At 29.0% G+C, this 20,561-nt stretch overlaps 1 protein-coding gene across 1 annotated transcript in view; it reads right to left on the bottom strand.

Annotated features, from left to right (window-relative positions):
- Window positions 1-19,706, bottom strand: part of LOC132934733 (uncharacterized) — a 33,453-nt gene extending 13,747 nt beyond the window's left edge. Inside the window, exons 1-10 of the mRNA XM_061001068.1 lie at window positions 19,680-19,706; window positions 19,404-19,445; window positions 17,447-17,500; window positions 15,020-15,058; window positions 13,694-13,741; window positions 13,451-13,489; window positions 9,794-9,817; window positions 9,380-9,394; window positions 3,714-3,731; window positions 1,312-1,329 (exon numbers count right to left, since the gene is read on the bottom strand). Coding sequence (XP_060857051.1) covers window positions 1,312-1,329; window positions 3,714-3,731; window positions 9,380-9,394; window positions 9,794-9,817; window positions 13,451-13,489; window positions 13,694-13,741; window positions 15,020-15,035 — 178 coding nt within the window. The 5' untranslated portion in view covers window positions 15,036-15,058; window positions 17,447-17,500; window positions 19,404-19,445; window positions 19,680-19,706. The remainder of the gene's footprint in view (window positions 1-1,311; window positions 1,330-3,713; window positions 3,732-9,379; window positions 9,395-9,793; window positions 9,818-13,450; window positions 13,490-13,693; window positions 13,742-15,019; window positions 15,059-17,446; window positions 17,501-19,403; window positions 19,446-19,679) is intronic.
- Window positions 19,707-20,561: the final 855 nt, after the last annotated feature.

The raw sequence follows: 20,561 nt of genomic DNA, 5'->3' as shown, positions 1-20,561 counted from the left end.
TATACAAATTTGAATAACTCTTATGATTAATATTTTTTTTTATGTTTGATATAATTTTAAATATTTCTAGATAAATATTATATAGATATAGTAGTTTCGACAGAATCAAGACAAATTACTATTTTTACATAATGATATTATATGCACATATTGTTTTGGAAACTACTAATTTTCAAAACGACCAAGTTACCAAATGTCCAATTTCAGACAACCGATTTTACCACGACCAATTGACTGTACCCTCCAGACCCCCCCCCCCACACTCAACAAACAAAGAATCCATAGATTCTAAGTAGAAACTTGAACATATTCACACACACTGACAAACTAAATCTCCCAACATCTTCATCGCATGCCTAATCCTGATAATATCTCGACTACATTCTCCAAATTCACACATCTTCATATCTGTTTAAATACTACTTAATTCCTTCCCGGTTCCCTTGTACTTATCACTGTTCGCCATCACCACTCTTCAAATCTATAAACAACTTCTTCCATGATTTTTCCAAGAAAACATAGTTTTCTGCCAACATAAATAGCACCATGATAGCACATCACCCTTATATAATTCTTAATCTCGTTCATTAATCACAAACCCAGATTAGGATAATTTTAGGCCTGGGGCGAAATAATTTTAGGGGCCCATTAACATAATCAAAATATTGGTGACCAATCAAAAAACCATTGAAATATATTTCAGAGATGACATTTTTTTGTTACTATATAGGTATATTATATTTAATTATTTAAATACTTTTTTATAAAATGATAGTACTTAAACAATGAACATAACAAATTATAAATATTATTGTACGAATGTGTTCATTATTCTAGGTAATATTCAAAAGTTAACACAAAAAACAGTTTTATATAATCTAACCTCCCTAGTAATAATGTTTCACTTTTAATCATCGTAAATTCGCAATCGACGGTATTCACTGAACTCCAGTATGCCTATAAATCCCATTTCCTTACAATTATCATCCTGCTAAATAAAGACAATATTGTCAGTATAATAATAATAATAATAATAATAACATATCAATTATCGACATATTATAGCAATATAGCCAATGAGAAACTTAAATGTATTTTATTCTAATATTTCTGATTTAAAAAAAAAAACGTATCCCTAAGGGGCCCACTAATGTTTGATATCTGTTGTGGGCCCGGGGTCATTACCCACTCTGGCTTCCCTTAATCCGGGCTTGATTAATCATTACAAAGTATATCAGATAGAGCTCAAAGCTGATCTATTTATTATAAAATATTAGGTAAAATAGTGTATACAATGAATCATATGCTTACTTTCAGCGGATCTCTTCTCTATATTAAGGCAATTAATTGATTAGTGTTATGCATCATACACTATTAGAATATTTCAATAATTTTGTTTAGGGAAAAATAGACGCATTATCAGTTATCAAACTGTTCGACCGTTATTTATATTTTATTAGTGAAAACAATTTTATTTATACCTAGCACCACGGTCTTAGAAGATAGCACACAATTATCTTAGTCCGTACTCCGTGGTATCGATCTAGTATCTACTTATGTCTTATAAATCTAAATTAATTAGTGATTCTGTCGATTTATTATCACTTTTGATGAAAATACGTATTACGTAGCTCTTGGATATTTTTTTCAATATCATTATTTTGTTTCATTTTCAAATATACTCGTATACTCGTGGTAAGTACCAACCAATTTCAAAATAATATAATTATGTACAAACATATTTTATTTTATTTTAGTCCTACTTTAGCTGTTAGTAAATTTCATATCAGTTGACAGTTCTATTATTTATTTGTTTATTCCTCCTTATATACTTAGCAGTTAACGGGGTTTTATTTTATTTAGCATAGTATACGATATCATAATATTTTTTAATTATAATGAAGTTCTTATTATTTCATATATTTTGTCATTAATGTACCTAATGCTAAAGTAGAAAATATTCATAATTATACCAAGGAAGCAATGTTCGCCGAACAAACTATATGTGAAAATAGACATATTTTTAAATGGACGTCTCAGCCATTATCTGATAAACGACTTGTACGAAACATTTTAATGGGACCTGCATCAACGTTATCCGGTGTATAATTTAACCAAATAAAAACATTTTGTTCTTCTTTAGAAGAAAATCATCATAGTGCTTTTATGTGGAAAACAAGTATAATAAACCACTTATGATGGTCTGCTCAAACGTGCGATGGTAATGGAACTGTATTAGTTGAACAATTTACATCAGTTCTGTATCACATTTCAAATATTCACCAGTGGAATGATAATGAACAGATAAAAAAATGTGAGCATGATCAACTCACCGATGAAGAAACAAAAAATAAACTCTGGATTCCTAAAAATGGTGATTCGTATATTTTGCGTTAAAAAAAATTGTTACTGCCAAAGATTTATTGAATGATTTGCCTCATGCTAAACATTTTATTCACACGTGCCGCCTAGAGTCATACCTCAACACACGTTTAAAGTACATGCCAAAACGTATACATTTGAAGTACGAAGGCATGTATATTCAATCAATAATTGCTATTTTAGATCATAACGATAATTCCGACAAAAAAATAATTGGAGATAAAATGGTTTATTCCAAACCTCTAGGACGGCATACAATAAAAAATACTTATGAAAACACGGAAGGAAATTGGAGAATAGACATTATGAACAAGGTCCATTTGATGGCAATAGAAGGCTCTTCGAGACCACTGAAACTACCAGAAAAAAATGTAACACCAAAATATATTGTACAGACACCAAAACCAGATATTGAAGAATTAAAATCAAAAAAGTATTATAGGTTTAAGTAGTGTAAATTATTACAAAAATAAGTATAGTTTAATGTTTTCAAATATTTAAAAACATTATTACCATGTCTAGGATTTTCCCTATTATTTATATGTAATTTTACTGTAATTTCACGTGTTAAAAATTATAACAATAGGCTCATGTTCAAATTATTTTTTATTTCTGGTGGTTTATTCCGACGCTTTCTTACACAAAAAAAAAAAAAAAATACGAGAGAAATTCATTCAAAGTATTTTTATACATTACGATTTACAATTTATTTATAGTTTTTAAGAACGTAAATTGATAAGCTAACCAACTATTATTAAAACAATAATATTATCCATTTCCAGTTTATTATTATTATTATCGATCAGTATTACAGCAGTAATGTTTTAGTCTACTTTTGGATCAGTTGTAGTTCGTTATGGCGAGTGTAAAACCTCATAACCCCAACAATTTTATATAATCTAACCTACCTAGTAATAATGTTTCACTTTTAATCGTCGTAAATTCGCAATCTACGGTATTCACTGAACTCAAGTACGCCTATAAATCCCATTTCCTTACAATTATTATCCTGCTAAATAAAGACAATATTGTCAGTATAATTATAATAATAACATATCAATTATCGATATATTATAGCAATATAGCCTATGGGTAACCTAAATGTATTTTATTCTATTATTTCTGATTTAATAAAAAAAAAATAGTATCCCGAAGGGTCCCACTAATGTTTATCTGTTGTGGGCCCGGGGTCATGACCCACTCTGGCTCCCCTGAATCCGGGCTTGATTAATCATTACAAAGTATAACAGATAAAGCTCAAAGCTGATCTATGTGCATATTTATTATAAAATATTAGGTAAAATAGTGTATACAATGAATCATATGCTTACTTTCAGCGGATTTCATCCCTATATTAAGTTAATTAATTGATTACTGTTATGCATCATACACTATTAGAATATTTCAATAATTTTGTTTAGGATAATTATTTTCATGACAAATAAAATACACCAATTTAATTTATAGAACTGTCAACAAAATATATTTATATTGAAACAGAAATGTGCCAAAAATAGTCAAAATATATACATTTACATTATACGTTATAAATGCTAGTTTTAATTAATTTTTTTTAGTTTTGGTAACGTAATAGGTATCAAAATTATTGAAATACATAAATTATACATTTATTTAAAATATTCGAGCAAATAAAAAATCGTCTTTATTCCTCATCATTTTATTACTCATCAAATATCTTGTATAGACTATTTTCCCCACATATTACATACCTATAATAATATGGTTAAAGGACCATACAACACAAAAATCATAATTTTTTTTTGTCTATTATTATTATTACGAATTTGCACAGACAAAAAATTTAATTTTGTTACTGCCAAAGATTTATTGAAAGATTTGCTTCATTTTATTCACACGTACCGTCTAGAGTCATACCTCAACACACGTTTAAAGTGCATGCCAAAACGTATACATTTGAAGTACGAAGGCATGTATATTCAATCAATAATTGCTATTTTAGATCATGACGATAATTCCGACAAAAAAATAATTGGAGATAAAATGGTTTATTCCAAAACTCTAGGACGGTATACAATAAAAAATACCTATGAAAACACGGAAGGAAATTGGAAAATAGACATTATGAACAAGGTCCATTTGATGGCAATAGAAGGCTCTTCGGGACCACTGAAACTACCAGAAAAAAATGTAACACCAACATATATTGTACAGACACCAAAACCAGATATTGAAGAATTAAAATCAAAAAAGTATTATAGGTTTAAGTAGTGTAAATTATTACAAAAATAAGTATAGTTTAATAATGTTTTCAAATATTTAAAAACAATATTACCATGTCAAGGATTTTTCCTATTATTTATATGTAATTTTACTGTAATTTCACGTGTTAAAAATTATAACAATAGGCTCATGTTCAAATTATTTTTTATTTCTGGTGGTTTATTCCGACGCTTTCTTACACAAGAAAAAAAAATACGAGAGAAATTCATTCAAAGTATTTTTATACATTACGATTTACAATTTATAGTTTTGAAGAATGTAAATTGATAAGCTAACCACCAACTATTATTAAAACAATAATATTATCCATTTCTAGTTTATTATTATTATTATTATTATTATCGATCAGTATTACAGCAGTAATGTCTTAGTCTACTTTTGGATCAGTTGTAGTTCGTTATGGCGAGTGTAAAACATCATAAATTTGAACCAGGTTGAATAAATCAGCAGGATTCAAACAATTTTACTGAAAATAATGATTTTGAAATTAACGTAGATAATCGAAGTGGTAAATTATATTGGTGCAAATGTGGACAGTGCGTAGTTATGACGACGGATCAAGAAAGCGTCTGTTGTCAAGAAAGTGAAAAAGTAAAACAAGTTAGTGGAATAGCTGGTTGTGTGACAAACAATATTTTATTCGACAAACTAGTTTTAGACAAAGATGTTTTAATTACTTCTCATCATAAAATGATTTAAAAGTAAAAAAACAGAAAAAAAAAAGTTTTGTGTAAAAGTGAACCACAAAATAAAGTCTGGCGATACTTGGCTTACAAACAGCTTATTTCGTGGATAAATGCATAGACAACGATTGGAACGGGCAATAGGATAGTAATTCCATCATGTGTGATTTATAAAATAAGACAGACTTATTCAGAAGAATATGGTGTTTATATAGGATTTTGGCCCAACGATACTTCCTACCTAATTTCTGTATTTCTAATTACTCACCGTATGTACAAATATTTTGTTTTATTTTTAACTAAATAATAATATATTTTTGTTTATTGTAAGGTCACTATTGGTTATCTATACATATAAAATCAAAATAGTTACTTAGTTACTGATCGCTGTAACTCAATAACTACGCAACGTACGAACTTGAAATTTGGAATAGAGGTTCTTTTCATATTTCCATCGTGCAATAAGAATGGATTTGCCAAAATTCTCATTTTAAAGAGGTGCTCAAACGGGGACATTGAAGTTTACATTAGGAATTTTATTTTTATTTATCAATAGTTCCCATTGGTACCCACGTATTAAGTAGTCATATATTAACTATGTACAGCGCGCCGCACGTTTCTAATAATATTTGACACTATAACTAATAAGGCAATTAGTATAGTATAACATGCGGAGGTCGTTGCAAAAGCGTAAAGAAAACAATTAAGCTATAGAAGGTGCCGTCACACGTATCTTTCCTGGAAAGCCAACACCCATACGAAGGATACGAGTCGACCAGCAGATTCATGGACACTTCCCCGTCTGCCACTTCCCCGTAAGACATTTCCCCGTCCAATACGTTTCCCCGTCCATATTATATTATTTATATATTATAATGAATTTTAAAAAAAGTAATTCATAATTTATTGATCACGTAAATATAACATAATATACATTGTCGAGCTGTAATAGTAATAATGTTTTAATTAATTTTGTAGCTCTAAATTTTGAGCGATGCCAATTAAGTACTCATCCAGATCACGTTCGTCATATGTAGATACAATATTTTGTATACGTTTAGCAACATCGCGATATTTTTTCTTTTTTGCTGGAGGTTCTTGTCCAGCAATGAATTGGTTAACTTTTAATTCAGTTAACTGTTGTTCTTTTTTAAGACCCTCAATAAGTCGCCATATGGTAGGATGAGACGCAGCTAATAAAGATGAGAATGCTCTATGCCAACCTTCAATATTATTATTTGTTTTTGGCAAACCTGCTTGTGTAGTATCGTATTGGTTCCATAATTTTAAATCGAATATTGGAGGTCGTCGTATATTTCTTCTAGTTGGTCTCCCAATCCACGTCTCTTCAAAATAATCAATTAAATGGATTAATAACTCTTCATTATCTACAAAAAACTGTTGAGACATCAATTCGTTGAATTTCTCAACAACATCTGACACAGGAACAAAAGCTAAAGCCATTAGCTGCTTTATTTTCAAAGCAAAATCTGCATTATTCGTATATTTTTTACGTATTTCTGGAAGGCTTTGTATTTTTCGCCATAGACATTGACCAAAATGAAAAAAACAGCCTCTCATTTGTGTACCAGTATAAACATTAGTAAATGCTTCAATTAGACCATGTTCAAAATCAGTCATTATACTAATCGGACTTAAATTTTTTTCCAAAATCAAAAGTTCACGGGCAACTCGAGTATAACTCTCTTTTGATTTGTTAGGTAAAAGTACAAAAACTAATGGCAATACCGTATTATATTTTATCGCATGTATGGATAGAATTTGAGTAAACAAATGTGGTGCTGATTTAAACGTGCCATCTATAAACCAATGACTTTGCTCAGACGCTAAAATCTTTAAATTATTTTTTGTCGAAAATAATAATAATCTATTATTGTCATCCACGCCACTATCGTATAGAAGAAATTTCTCGTTGTCTAAGGTAATATTATATGGTTCAAAAATAATTAACTCTGATAACATACTCGGGTTTGCTGGAGGGGCATTTTTTCGATGCCTTATTCGTTTAATGGTTTTTTTCATTGCATTAACTGTTGGTAAGGCGGCAGATACTGCTTGAGGAGAACATGACATTTTAGCAACAATTTGTTGTGGAGTTGACTCAATTTGATTCGACATTTCTTTTATTTGTGCAATACATTTTTTAACACCAATGTCCTCATTATTTGGCGTATGATTATGCAGATCGTCTTTATGAAAAGAAACCTCACTATTTTTAGTATGTGCCCTTCCACGGCATTTATCAGTATTGTATTTTATACATTTCCAATAAGTTTTTTGTTTTTTTATATAATCTTTTTCAAAAATATATCCTGAGTACACTAGTAAGTCTTTTCCTTTTGAACTTTTCACGTAATTTAAAGACATTGTAAAAATTGTTAATGGAGTGAATTAAAATAACGCACTATAACAATAAGCAAAACAACGGACAAACACGGACGGCGTAAAACAAAATTAATTGAACATCAAAAGCGGATTGACGACTGAACTGTAGGCCCGTCATCAGATTCGTTGTCACCGTATAAATCGTAGATAATATTACAGACAATCTATAATGTGTGTTGACTATTAGTTTATCTGCGTATTATTTGGGTTTGCACCGATAGCGAAAAATATCTATACAATTTGAAGCCGATTTCATTTAGATTAATGGACGGGGATATATCGATATGTATACGTGATGTATAGATAGTACGAAATCGGAATTTTTATATTATTCTTTCAAGATTTTATAAATAATATAATATGGACGGGGAAATGTCGTATGGGGAAACGTATTGGACGGGGAAATGTCTGACGGGGAAATGGCAGACGGGGAAGTGACCTGATACCGACCAGCATACTAAATACGAGACCCGAACTCTGTCTCATGACCAAGCTTAGCCACTACTACAACCACCCACTCCAAAGGACACAATCATATATATAGAAGCCCAGGACAAGAGCTCTTCAGACGGTTAGGACATTCAGAGTCAGGTCGTAACACCACTCACAGTTTATATTCTATCTTAAAGAGTAGTAACACCACTCTTTTACACCATATATTATAACATTGTATTTTTGTACTACGTTAATAAACATTCATCATACCTAGTACATCACGTATTTTATCTCTGCGTTGATGTATATATCGACGTCGGTTGGGACGTAACAGTTACAGCTAGACAACAGTAGAAATTATTTGTGTTTATTTATTACCGGTTGCCGTTAGTTTTTTTGGGCAGATTAAGTATCAAATCGAATTATTGAAAACTGACTACGAAGGTGATCGGTGAAAGAGTTGCCCTTTATCCACGATTCGACGTAGTCGGATTGTATACGAGGGTGGCTGAGTTGCACTTAATGCAGGCTGCAGCATGTTACACCCAAAAGTAGTTAAACAATCATATTTTTTTTAAGATTTGCGTTTCTTTTACGGGTAATTAGGTGCTATAAAAATGAATTTACTATTAATACCGCTAGAAATATTTCAATACGTTTTCATTAACCGTTTTATTTATTCACTTGCCGATCACATTAATTGATGAAATTTAAATTAAAAATGATACATATCATCGTCTGAAAACAAAATAAACAACCAATCACGGGCAAAACTGTGACTGGTTGGCTAGTAAGTTCATAAATAATAATGATTAATACGTAATAAAATACATTGTTTTGTTACTCATATGAACCAGATGTAATTCGTCTTAAATAAACAATATCATACCATAGTATCATATCAAAAAGATAATAATTACATATTTAGAAAAATTAGTAATGTACACATTGCCGCCGCGAGTAGGATCTTATGACGTCACGCGTGATTTTAAAGAGTTAGTAACTCGAAAATTATTGAACCCAGAAAAGTATTATTAGCACCATTTTTTTATTATGATTTTTTAAATAAAAGTCAATGTTGAGTGTTTTATGGTCCTTTAAGAGGATGTTACACCCAGATTGCATACTTACATGCAATATGGTTAAGTAATAAGTAGCACTAAAGCGTACTAAATTTAATACAATATTAAGAATCAAATTTGTGGACTTACAGCGCGATATCCAGCCTATGTACAAATAATCATATATTAAAGAATTATAAATTATTACGAATATACAATGGTAAATTTTAAGAACAATTACATAATTATTTTAAATGGAAAAAAATGTTTATGTAATATTTCACAATTTTATATTAATAGTGTATTATAAACTATAATTATATAAATATTATGTATTAAATATAAATCAAGAAAATGTACTCAAAAGCTAATGAATATATTAGTTAGCACTTGGCATCCACGTCATCATATTATCATTAAAAATTATCTGACCATGATTGTCAATTTAAATGTATAGGAAAGAGAATAAATTAATAAATATATGAATACCTATTAAATTTACTCAAACTATATAATTTATATGTATTATCATTGTAATTTAAAATAAATGTATTATTATAATACCCAAAATTCCACAATTGCCAAAATCTGCAAATTTATAAATATAAATATTTGATGTGTAGATAAAATGTTATGATTTGAGGTAAATACTAAATACTACTCATAAAAATGAAATTATAATTAAATACCTTTAACTTTTCAAAATTTAAATTTTTTAAAAAAAACGCAACGTCTTGCCCCAAGAAATATTGTTTTAATTCAATTTTATGATAAGTATTTTTACTCTAGAACCAACATTGAGTGAGTTCTACTCAGACTGCGTAAATACGTTTTGTCAATGTCGTAAGTGTGTAAGACGGAGACAACACATGCGGGTGTGGCGTCCTCTTAATTTTAACAACAAAATATATTTGAAAACATTTTGACTTATGTCAGTACGTCACTGTTCGTGACTCAAATAATTATTTTTTGTATATATTTCCTGCTGAAAAAATAGTGATGCAACTCAAAACTGAGTATTTAATATTATTAAGTATACCTACCTAGTTAAGTCAATTAAAATAATAAATTGTATTAATAATATTATTTAAAATAAACCCATTGTAACTTGTATTTATAGTTTACTAGCTGATCTCGTGCATTTCGTTGCCCGTTAAACGTACAAACTCTATATGACTCAAACTTTGATCAATTCTTTATTTTAATATTTTAATATTCGGTGTATGGTGTTCAAAATTATCTGAACTTTTCTGTTGCCCGGGAAAAAAATTCTGTTTCACAGGCCCTTTTCGGCCAAAACTTACCGTTCCTTTTTCGGCCAGTACTTACAGTTTTCTTTAAAATTTACAATTATAGTTTATAACAACTGCACTTTAAACATGTGATTTTTTGTATTCATTATTACCTACAACTAGAGATGTGGATTTAACGTAAAACATTTTTTTGGTAAATTTACCAAATTTACGGTAAAATTTGTAAATTTTTATTAAAATTAAATTTATAGTGTACCTGTTGAATTTTTTCACAATATTATGTAAAGTAAGCAAGATAAATATAAAATAAAGTATTAGTATTTAATCCCTTTATTAAAAATAACGATTAGTAATTATTAATTATAGTAAAATATAAAATAAAAATAAATCGCGGTAACCACATACACCATATCACAATAATTCGTATCAAGTAACTGTCATTATCATTTTATAAAAATCCTGATTTGTATTATAATCCTAATATCTTAATATAAAATATAATAACATACAAATAAAGTAAATCTGAAAATTTTTGTTTGGGTTCTTATTTAAATAAATATTCTTCTATAATATAGTTTAAAATGGAAAATGGCAACGTTGCATAGTTTATTATGCTCAAACGTGTACGTTTTCTTTTGTAATCCGATTTCCTTTGATACGCCGACAATTTGGCTCAATCGTGTCGCAGCCACCACCGGGGGCGTGATCAATTTCCTTTTTAAATGGGCCTAAACGTATTCTCAGACCTACAAAATATACACAGGAAATTTGATCAAAATCGTTCGAGCCATTTCGAACGAGTTCAATCACTAACACTGTGACACGAGAATTTAATATATTAGATATACAGTGTGATCACGATAAGTGGAAACACTCAATAACTATATGCAGGCTACATATATTTCAATTCTGCTTTTTTGACTAACTTATTAACATTATTATACACATTTTCAAATAATTAGACTTATTTTGTGACAGTTAATTTTGGGAATGTGCACAATCATATTTTTTTTTAATCGCATGACTTATTTATGACCACAAACTATTTTTTTTTGTATTATTTAATGAATTTTAGTGGTTGAATTTCTTTTCGAAGTTAAAAAAGGGCCGAGTTATAGTTATCTGATTTTATGTTATTTGCGTTGGTGTAATTGATTATGGAATACGTATTTAATAATAATAAATACGTAATAATAACAATATCCATGTAAATCAGATTACTATAACTCGGACATTTTTTAACTTAGAATAGAAATTCAACCACTGAAATTCATTAAAAAAATACAAAAAAATTATTTGTGGTCAAAAATAGGTCATGCCATTAAAATAAATAAATATTGAGCGCATGCGTAATGTTAACTGTCACAAAAATAGTCTAATTATTTGAAAATGTGTATAATAATGTTAATGAGTTAGTCAAAAAAGCAGAATTGAAATATATGAAGCCTGCACATAGTTATTGAGTGTTTCCACTTATCGTGATCACACTGTATATTGACAAAAAATAATAAGATAAATCAACAAACATGCCCGATTAACCAAATTCGCGGGTTGAGAATGAAAAGGTTCTATGTGTTACGTACCGACGTATTAAATAGTCATATATTAACTATGTACAGCGCGCCGCACGTCTCTAATAATATTTGACACTATAACTTATAAGGCAATTAGTATAGTATAACATGCGGAGGTCGTTGCAAATGCGTAGAGAAAACAATTAAACTATAGAAGGTGTCGTCACACGTATCTTTCCTGGAAAGCCAACACCCATACGCAGGATACGAGTCGACCAGCATACCAAATACGAGACCCGAACTCTGTCTTATGACCGAGCTTAGCCACTACTACAACCACCCACTCCAAAGGACACAATCATATATATAGAAGCCCAGGACAAGAGCTCTTCAGACGGTTAGAGACATTCAGAGTCAGGTCGTATCACCAGTCACAGTTTAAATTCTATCTTAAAGAGTCGTAACACCACTCTTTTACACCATATATTATAATATTGTAATTTTGTACTACCTTAATAAACATTCATCATACCTTACATCACGTATTTCATTTCTGTGTTGATGTATATCGTGTCGACGTCGGTTGGGACGTAACATATGTCACAATATCAAATTTTTCAGCAGAGCGATTCTTAACTTTAAAACCCAATATTTTATCTTATGAATTTAACCATAATTTTAATGAATAAATAAATACAATTATTGTAAGATACATTGTTAATATTGCGTATTACACATCCACATATTTTATAAAACCCAAAAAACTGGAAAAAAAGTGAAGAAAACTAAATAAATATATGCAATAATACCATTTTTGAAGAAATTGGACATAGAACCTTTTCATTAGCCCGCTCAATAGTAACCAATATATAATACACTATTATTATTTTAATCTGCAACAATAAACTAAATTATTATTTAATTATTATTAGTTTATTATTATTATTGATTCCCTGAATTCCTCTGATACCATCGGATTTACCGTCCCAATTTAAACGCCTACAATTTTCAGTAAAGATATCTTTTGCAATGACCATTTATAAATCACAGGGTCAAACTTTCAACGTTGCAGGTTTAGATTTGAGCGTTGAGTGTTTTTCACATGGCCAATTATATGTCGCTCTTTCAAGAGTAACCTCTAAAGAAAGCATGTTTGTATTGTCACATGACAAAAAAACTGTGAGCGTTGTATACAAATATATTCTGTAGTATTTAGTATTTATATATTATTTATTAATAAAAGATGTCTAGAAAATGTTACTAAAAATACACCCGTGTAATTCCAATTCTAATTCTAATGTATATGGTAAAACAACGTTTGCTGAGTAATCTAGTATATATCAAATCAAATCATAACATTCTATGATATGTTGGTTAACATGTAATTTATTAATATGTACTTATATTGGATTATTTACGATGTTATGATTTCATATTTAATTGTTTATACTCACTGCGTTTCCGACAATAATCAATTGGGGTGTATAGTTTGTCTGTAAATAAGTTAAAAAATAAATATAGTAGGTATTCAGTAATGTTGTTTTTTACACTCATTACATGTACCTAATTGCAATGCATTGTAAACACAAATATATAATTTTGTTAAACTATTGTAGTGAATATAGTTAACTACTTTCTACTACAAATTATGTATGTAAATAATAATAAAAACAATTGAATTGAACAATAATACTTACTTTTAGATTTTATATCAAAGTTATCATTGAAGAATTTAGTAAATAAAACTAGAAATTAAAATAAAAAATAAATTGTAAATTATATTTATAACATTTATTATCTAACCTATCTATACATGTTCCACTATGCAACGGAAGTTACAAAACATTGATGCTATGGTGAATTTTGGTTTCTCCAAAATTTTAAATACAAAAATCTTTAAATACTCTTTTTTAATATGACATTTTTAGGAATTTGGGGGATAATATTAAAATCGTGGGAATTATGACTTGACGACAAATTCAAATCTGTTTTCAGAATTCTCGCCATAAAACTTATACATCTGTTTGTACAAATTCATGGAGGTTTGGAAAATTATGGATCTTTTAAATATAAGAATTATTTGCAGGAGATAAAATATTTAATAAAAGGGGAATATATCCTCTCCGGAAGTTATGTAATATAATATTAAAAAAACAAAAACTATTTTTGTCTACACAAAAATAAATTACCATTTCAACATTTAACTTTAACATTAAAATTAATTGACAATACAACTTCTTCTTTGTATTATAAATTAAATAAATTATGCACTTTTTGAAAATATTATTTTATATGATTTATATATCTATTTAAACTACTTAGAATAGTTACAATTGATGTTTTATTCTATTTTATTTTTATTCCTTTTATTTAATGTGATTCAATATGTATCCTTTTAAAAATAGCCATATACACATTGTACTGAGTAGTGAACTGTGTGAAATTGGCAACTAACATGGTGAGCAGTCCGCTTTATGTCTTACTTAATAAATTTTCTAGGATATAATATACCTAACATATTTAAAAAAAGGAAAAGTTTTTTTTTTACAAAATTATATGCTTGTTGTTGTTAATAATATTGTAAAACCTTATAATGAACTTTGAACATCAAATTAATTTGGTTGTTCAACAGTTTGACAAATCAACTTCCATTCTTATGAGACCTATTATAGACTATAAAATATAATAGATTCAAAAAAGTGGATACAGCATTATCGTCAAATAATTTTTTCGTTAATTCAATTTAAAAGAAATAAAATATAAATCCGTCCAAATAACAGATTATAAAGCTATCATGGCATATTTACGCCTTTCATTGCATAATAAATACATGTAACTTTGTACCTATTATTTAATTGTTATTATTATTATAATTATTTTTTATGCATTTATTTATTTTGTGAAATAATTCATCATATTGTAGGTATACTTTGTAAAATGTATGTATTTTATGGGTTGTTCGATGTAATAGATTTCTTTTTAAACATTTAACTATTTTAATTTATATTTTCTTAGATAAATACCTTCTTTTTCGGTCATTTCACGTGATCCATCCACAAAACCTATTCATGACAAAAATAATTATTGATTTATACAGCGTGAATATTTTATCATAAAACATTCTATATTTCAAAAAGTATTAATTTTTTCGAAAATATTTATTTACATAGTGTCAACTTGTTAAAAAAAATGTTTTATTTAAAAAATTCTATTTTCAAATATTTTTATCCTTATAACCTCTTAAGTTTTTACTTTTTTGAATGACAATATTGAGTTTTAATTTCATATTCCAAAGCATAATATTTTTCTAAGTAGGTATTCTGATTCATAAACATTGAATTTGGGACTAGTAGTTTATGAGTTATAAGCAGGGCTAGGATTTATATGTAACAGCATTTGTTTTTTGCGACTTCTGATTATTGATTTTGTCAGTAATGTTCACGAATCACCTCATGATGAGATAAATGGTGGTGTTTTTATTTTGCATGTCTTCGCATATTTTGGATGAAATGGATATTATTTCATATATTGAATAAAATGATTATTATTGCATATTTCGATTATAAGAGTGGAAAAATGAATGTTTTATTGTATATTTCATATAACTTGGTTTTTTTGTCGAACATAAATTTTATTTTTATAAATACGATCTTATAGTACAATAGGTATGCTATAAAAGATTGAACAGTTTGACATTAATTTTCGAAATTTTGAAAAATTTGTCGTCGTAGCATGTAACACACGTAGTGAATGTGAATTATAAATTTTATTTCTAAATTATTTTTTTTTCTCAATTATATTATATTAAGACGCCAGGTGCCGATGGCATTTTTTTCTCAAAAATGCATTCTGCGGAATAACGATACCACCGTGTAGAATCAACCAAATTTTATAATTGTTATTTTAATTGCTAGAGGGAAATATTCTACAGCCCGCATCCGAACTCTGTTTTTCAATATTTTATTCTCAAACTTTACAATATGTCTAAAGAAATACAAAAAAAAAGCATTTTTTTACAAATTGTTTAATACAGTTATTAGAAATCAAATACAAAATCAGAGATCGATGCGGGCTGTAGGAAGTCTTCTTCTTTTAGATAAAAAAATAATCTTCAAAATCCGACAATTCTACAAAGCTTGAGAGTTCTTCCCGTAAAGTAATTTTTTTCGATATAATATATCCTATCAACCCCTCTAAATAGGTATCGGGTAGTAGATTAGAGTAAAAGTCTTATAATTGAAGTGGCAACTAAAATATCAAATTTAATTTTTAAATTTTATAGAATTGTGGAAAATCTATTCACGACAAACATAATTATTAATTATCAATTAAATATTGGTCTCCTTTCATGGAGAAGTTGTTTTAATTTTTTCGGCAATACTGTAGATTACTTTGATTACGACCGTTGTATATTATAAAACATCTTATAGAAGTTGTTTAAATGATTTTGATACGTTAATTGTTCTAAAATGTATCTTAACTCTATCACTGCCAATTAAACTTAATAAATTGTCCTTATTTTTAATTTTTTGGCTCATAGAATTCCGTGATCATCCATCGTTTAGTTTAATCTTATTTAATCGAGTAAGTAAAGTTAGAGAAATATTTTATATTAAGCTTGTTCGTAGTATATATTAATTTATGAAACGTCATTAAACTATACTTCTCTCTCGCCGTACTAGAAACAAACGTCGTTTTTCTCTCCGTTATGTTGGCTTGACGATTTTGGATTAATGTCGCATGGGTACATAATATTATGTTTAATATCTATGCAGCCATCATGTAATTATAATAGTATTATCACAATAATCATCACGTAGGACGACGATTGACACAAGGTATACAGGACGTTACTCAACTAAATTTATTTTTTGTTGCACGAATTATAACGATTTTGTCATAGTAAGAATTAAAGTTAGCGCATTTGCATTATATAGTCGGAAGAATGAAAAGTGGCCACTAGCAATATGATAGCATATCTAGCAACCTTTTGTTTTTTTCAAAAACAGGTGTTCTAAAACTCGTATACAACATCATTCTAATACATTTGTGTTAGATAATTGTATCTATATCTAATACATTTCAAAGTACAAACGCTTTATTTTGCGAAACCATCACAACAATTCACCACCAGAAACGCGCGCATCAGCGGCCACTTTGTTAACCACGCTTGGAGGTTGGAGCGTTAGAAGCTTTTCTCCTATCGTTTATCTGCTGTTTTAAATCAAAATGTTCGCGCAACGCCTTTTTTATCTATGTACATAGGGTCGTCGAGTAACCTGTAAAGAATAAACAGTGCATTGGACGCAAAAACAAAAGTTGATTAAAAGAAAATTGCAACTGTTGCAGTAGCATCATCCATGTTTGTTTCCTTTATCAGAAAAGTGTGTTTATTAAAATCGGAAACTATAATACGGTGGTAATTTAGTATAATAATGGCAAATACTCACCTACAAATGCAATTTCATTTCTTTCCAAACTTTTCCTAAATGCATTTAAATCTTCTGGTATATTAAATTTTTCATGATAACCATCCATCCAAGTGATGATTGACAATAAATTCATGAAATATAAACTTGTTATAAAAAATAATATTATTATCATATTATTATATTATAGACATTTTACGGTAACCGTGAACTATGATAATATGGAGTAGAAACGACGTGGTTGGTCGGTGTGGGGGGTGAAGGGGAAATATGGGGGAATATGGAAGGGGAATTTGACGGATCACTCTGATCCTGGTGCAGAATTATTATAATTATAATTTTGGTATAGGGATTTACATAAACGTTTATATATAGGGTCATAGATAAAAAATTAAATATATATATAGGACTATGGAAATTATTCGCCGGGAAATGACAAGTTACTTGCACTGTAGCCTTCCAATTTCCCCTTAAACGGATTTTCCTTTCGCAAACTGGGCCACTGATACGAGTGCTGTTTACAGTCCATATTATCTCAGTTCATGACGGTAACTAACTGCATATCGGGTTATACCACCTATGGGATCTACGATTTTATCATTTATGAATACATAACTATAGAGGAATGTACATAGATATTAAGTGTCATAAACTAGTTTTACATTTAAATAGTAGTAGACTTGTGATTTTATATATTATTAATACATTATATTCGACAACTAAAATTATTATAAGTGTATATAGCGATACAGTAGCATTGACGATAAATATAATGATTCTTATGCTATACAATAGTGGTTTTTGATGTATATGGGTGGGAATGTGGGTATGCTTTGGATCCCGATTCTACGAACTAAAACAATATGGATCATCGTTGTATTACACCAAATTACAACTACTTGGACTTAGAAGCAAAAGGAGCCATATTGGTATTTTTAAAACCTACTTTTTCATACATGCATGATTATTGATTAGTGCTCTAAAATCCAAGCTCACATCCATCCTTGCCGAACCCTTTCTTAAAGTTACCCATAACTAATAAATGCTATATCGATAAAATATACAAACTTATCATATATTTGATATATACTATTTTTACAAATAAGTGTAATTGGATAGACTAATGACAGTGGATGATACGAAGGATTAAATGTACTATTACTAGTATGAAATAGCCAATTCTAATTTACCCACATAATTACCCCTTACTCATATACTACACTAGCCCCGCAAACAAACCTATCTGCAGAAACTGCGCTACACTCAACCACTCCTGTAATTAACAATAGTGTAAGTTCAAAAATAAAAAAGAACCTATGTTAAAAACAATTCTTTACAAAGTTCTATTAGCCACGTGGAACTTTTACCATTTCATCACCCATTAATCACAAAACCGGATGATATGAATCATGAGATTTTTCGAAAAGAAGATCTTGATAAAAATCGGTGTGCTGAAGAACGATGCACAAAGATTGTTTTAAGATTTGAATTAATTATCAAAAAAAAAACTAAAAGAATTATGTGGAGAATTCTGCAGGAAGTGAGTCATAATCAGAAAACAAAAAAATGACTGAAACATCTTCACAATATGTGAATATGTAAGCTATACATTTTATAGTTTTCTTAAAAATGCTTTCAAACGTATAATATAATATTGTTGTATACAACTTGTAGGTGTAGGAACGGTTTTGAAATGAATAGACACTTTTAATCTATACAACACGTTTATTCAACGGCGACACGTTTACGCATATACTATAATATGGTTATCACAGACAAAAAGTGTAGTACGTGCGATGACGACCACTGTCCGGCAAAAGCTGCTCTCGTCGCCACTGCCGCTGGCCGGGCCGGCGGCCAGACCGGTTGTCGGTCGCAATCTCGCGGACGTCGATAGCGACAAAGTAACCAGTATAAAAATTATTTACAAACTTTAAAAATTATAATTTATAGATAATTATCACTTTAAATTACTTACTAAATTGACGTACAATACAGAGGTTTATGAATCCAGAACTATCTATAGGTAAGTACATAATATATAATATCATAAATATATTGTAACTTGATGTTATACTTGATGCTTATTGACCAAATGTTATACCAATCATTATAAAATAGTTTTCTTATTTTATCCAAATTATATAATAAAAGTTGTAATAATCTTTAATTGACAACACATCATTATTAAAAATAGCTACTATATAAGTTTTTGTTATCATAACACATATAACATAATATATTATGTACATACCCGAAAGCCCCAACTCCGTTAAAATATCTGTTAAACATGTACATCATAAAAAATATTATATTAACCAAGTTAACTGATTGAAATGAAAGCCAAATATTTTAATCAAATATATAATGATCTAAAAATAGTTAAGTCGGTTCCAACTTTTGTAAAGCTGAATTCAAACTGCCCAATGTCTGTTTTTACAAAAATCATGTGGACAACTGGAGCAATAGGTAGGTAACCTCTCTGATATCTTACTGTGGGTCTGTAGAATGTATTGAACGTACCTCGTCATTGAGTACCTAGGTACTAGGTCCAGTGGTAACGATTGTGTGAAAATTGCATGCAAAAAACGATATTGAGCGGTATCTATCAGCCTATATTATTAATAAGTTTATTTTATAAGTTATATTTATTTTGCTACGATAGAAATGTATATTACTTTAAATAATAAAATAGTTTGAATTATCGTTTTTCGAATACATCTCATTAACTATGCCATTAATTATTACCCTTAAATAGATTTTGTATTTTACTAGATACATAATGGTTGTACTATAAATTTCGTGACATTTGAAAAATTATTTATTATCGGACTATTGGCTACACTTGATATATTCGTGATAGACCAAAAAAAAAATATTTGGCGGGAATGTGAACAGATTTCAGTTAATAGATACCACATGATTGACGCTTATCAGTGAAGTGATTGTGATAACCATTTTTTCATTTTGTTCAATCGTTCTCAAGGAGCGAAAGCTCGTCTGGTGTTCAAATAAATTAACAAATTCATCAAGGTAAGTCTTAATAAATGTTTTAATGTATTATTTAAGTAATTTCATCAAGTCAAATTGATTTCCCAGAAACTACAATATGTTGTGTCCATGGAGATACAAAAAT

This window comes from Metopolophium dirhodum, chromosome 1, assembly GCF_019925205.1.
Source record: "Metopolophium dirhodum isolate CAU chromosome 1, ASM1992520v1, whole genome shotgun sequence".
NCBI classification, from domain to species: Eukaryota; Metazoa; Arthropoda; class Insecta; order Hemiptera; family Aphididae; genus Metopolophium; species Metopolophium dirhodum.
The sequence above is the reverse complement of the archived record's forward strand: the minus strand, read 5'-3'. Positions and strand labels throughout refer to the sequence as shown.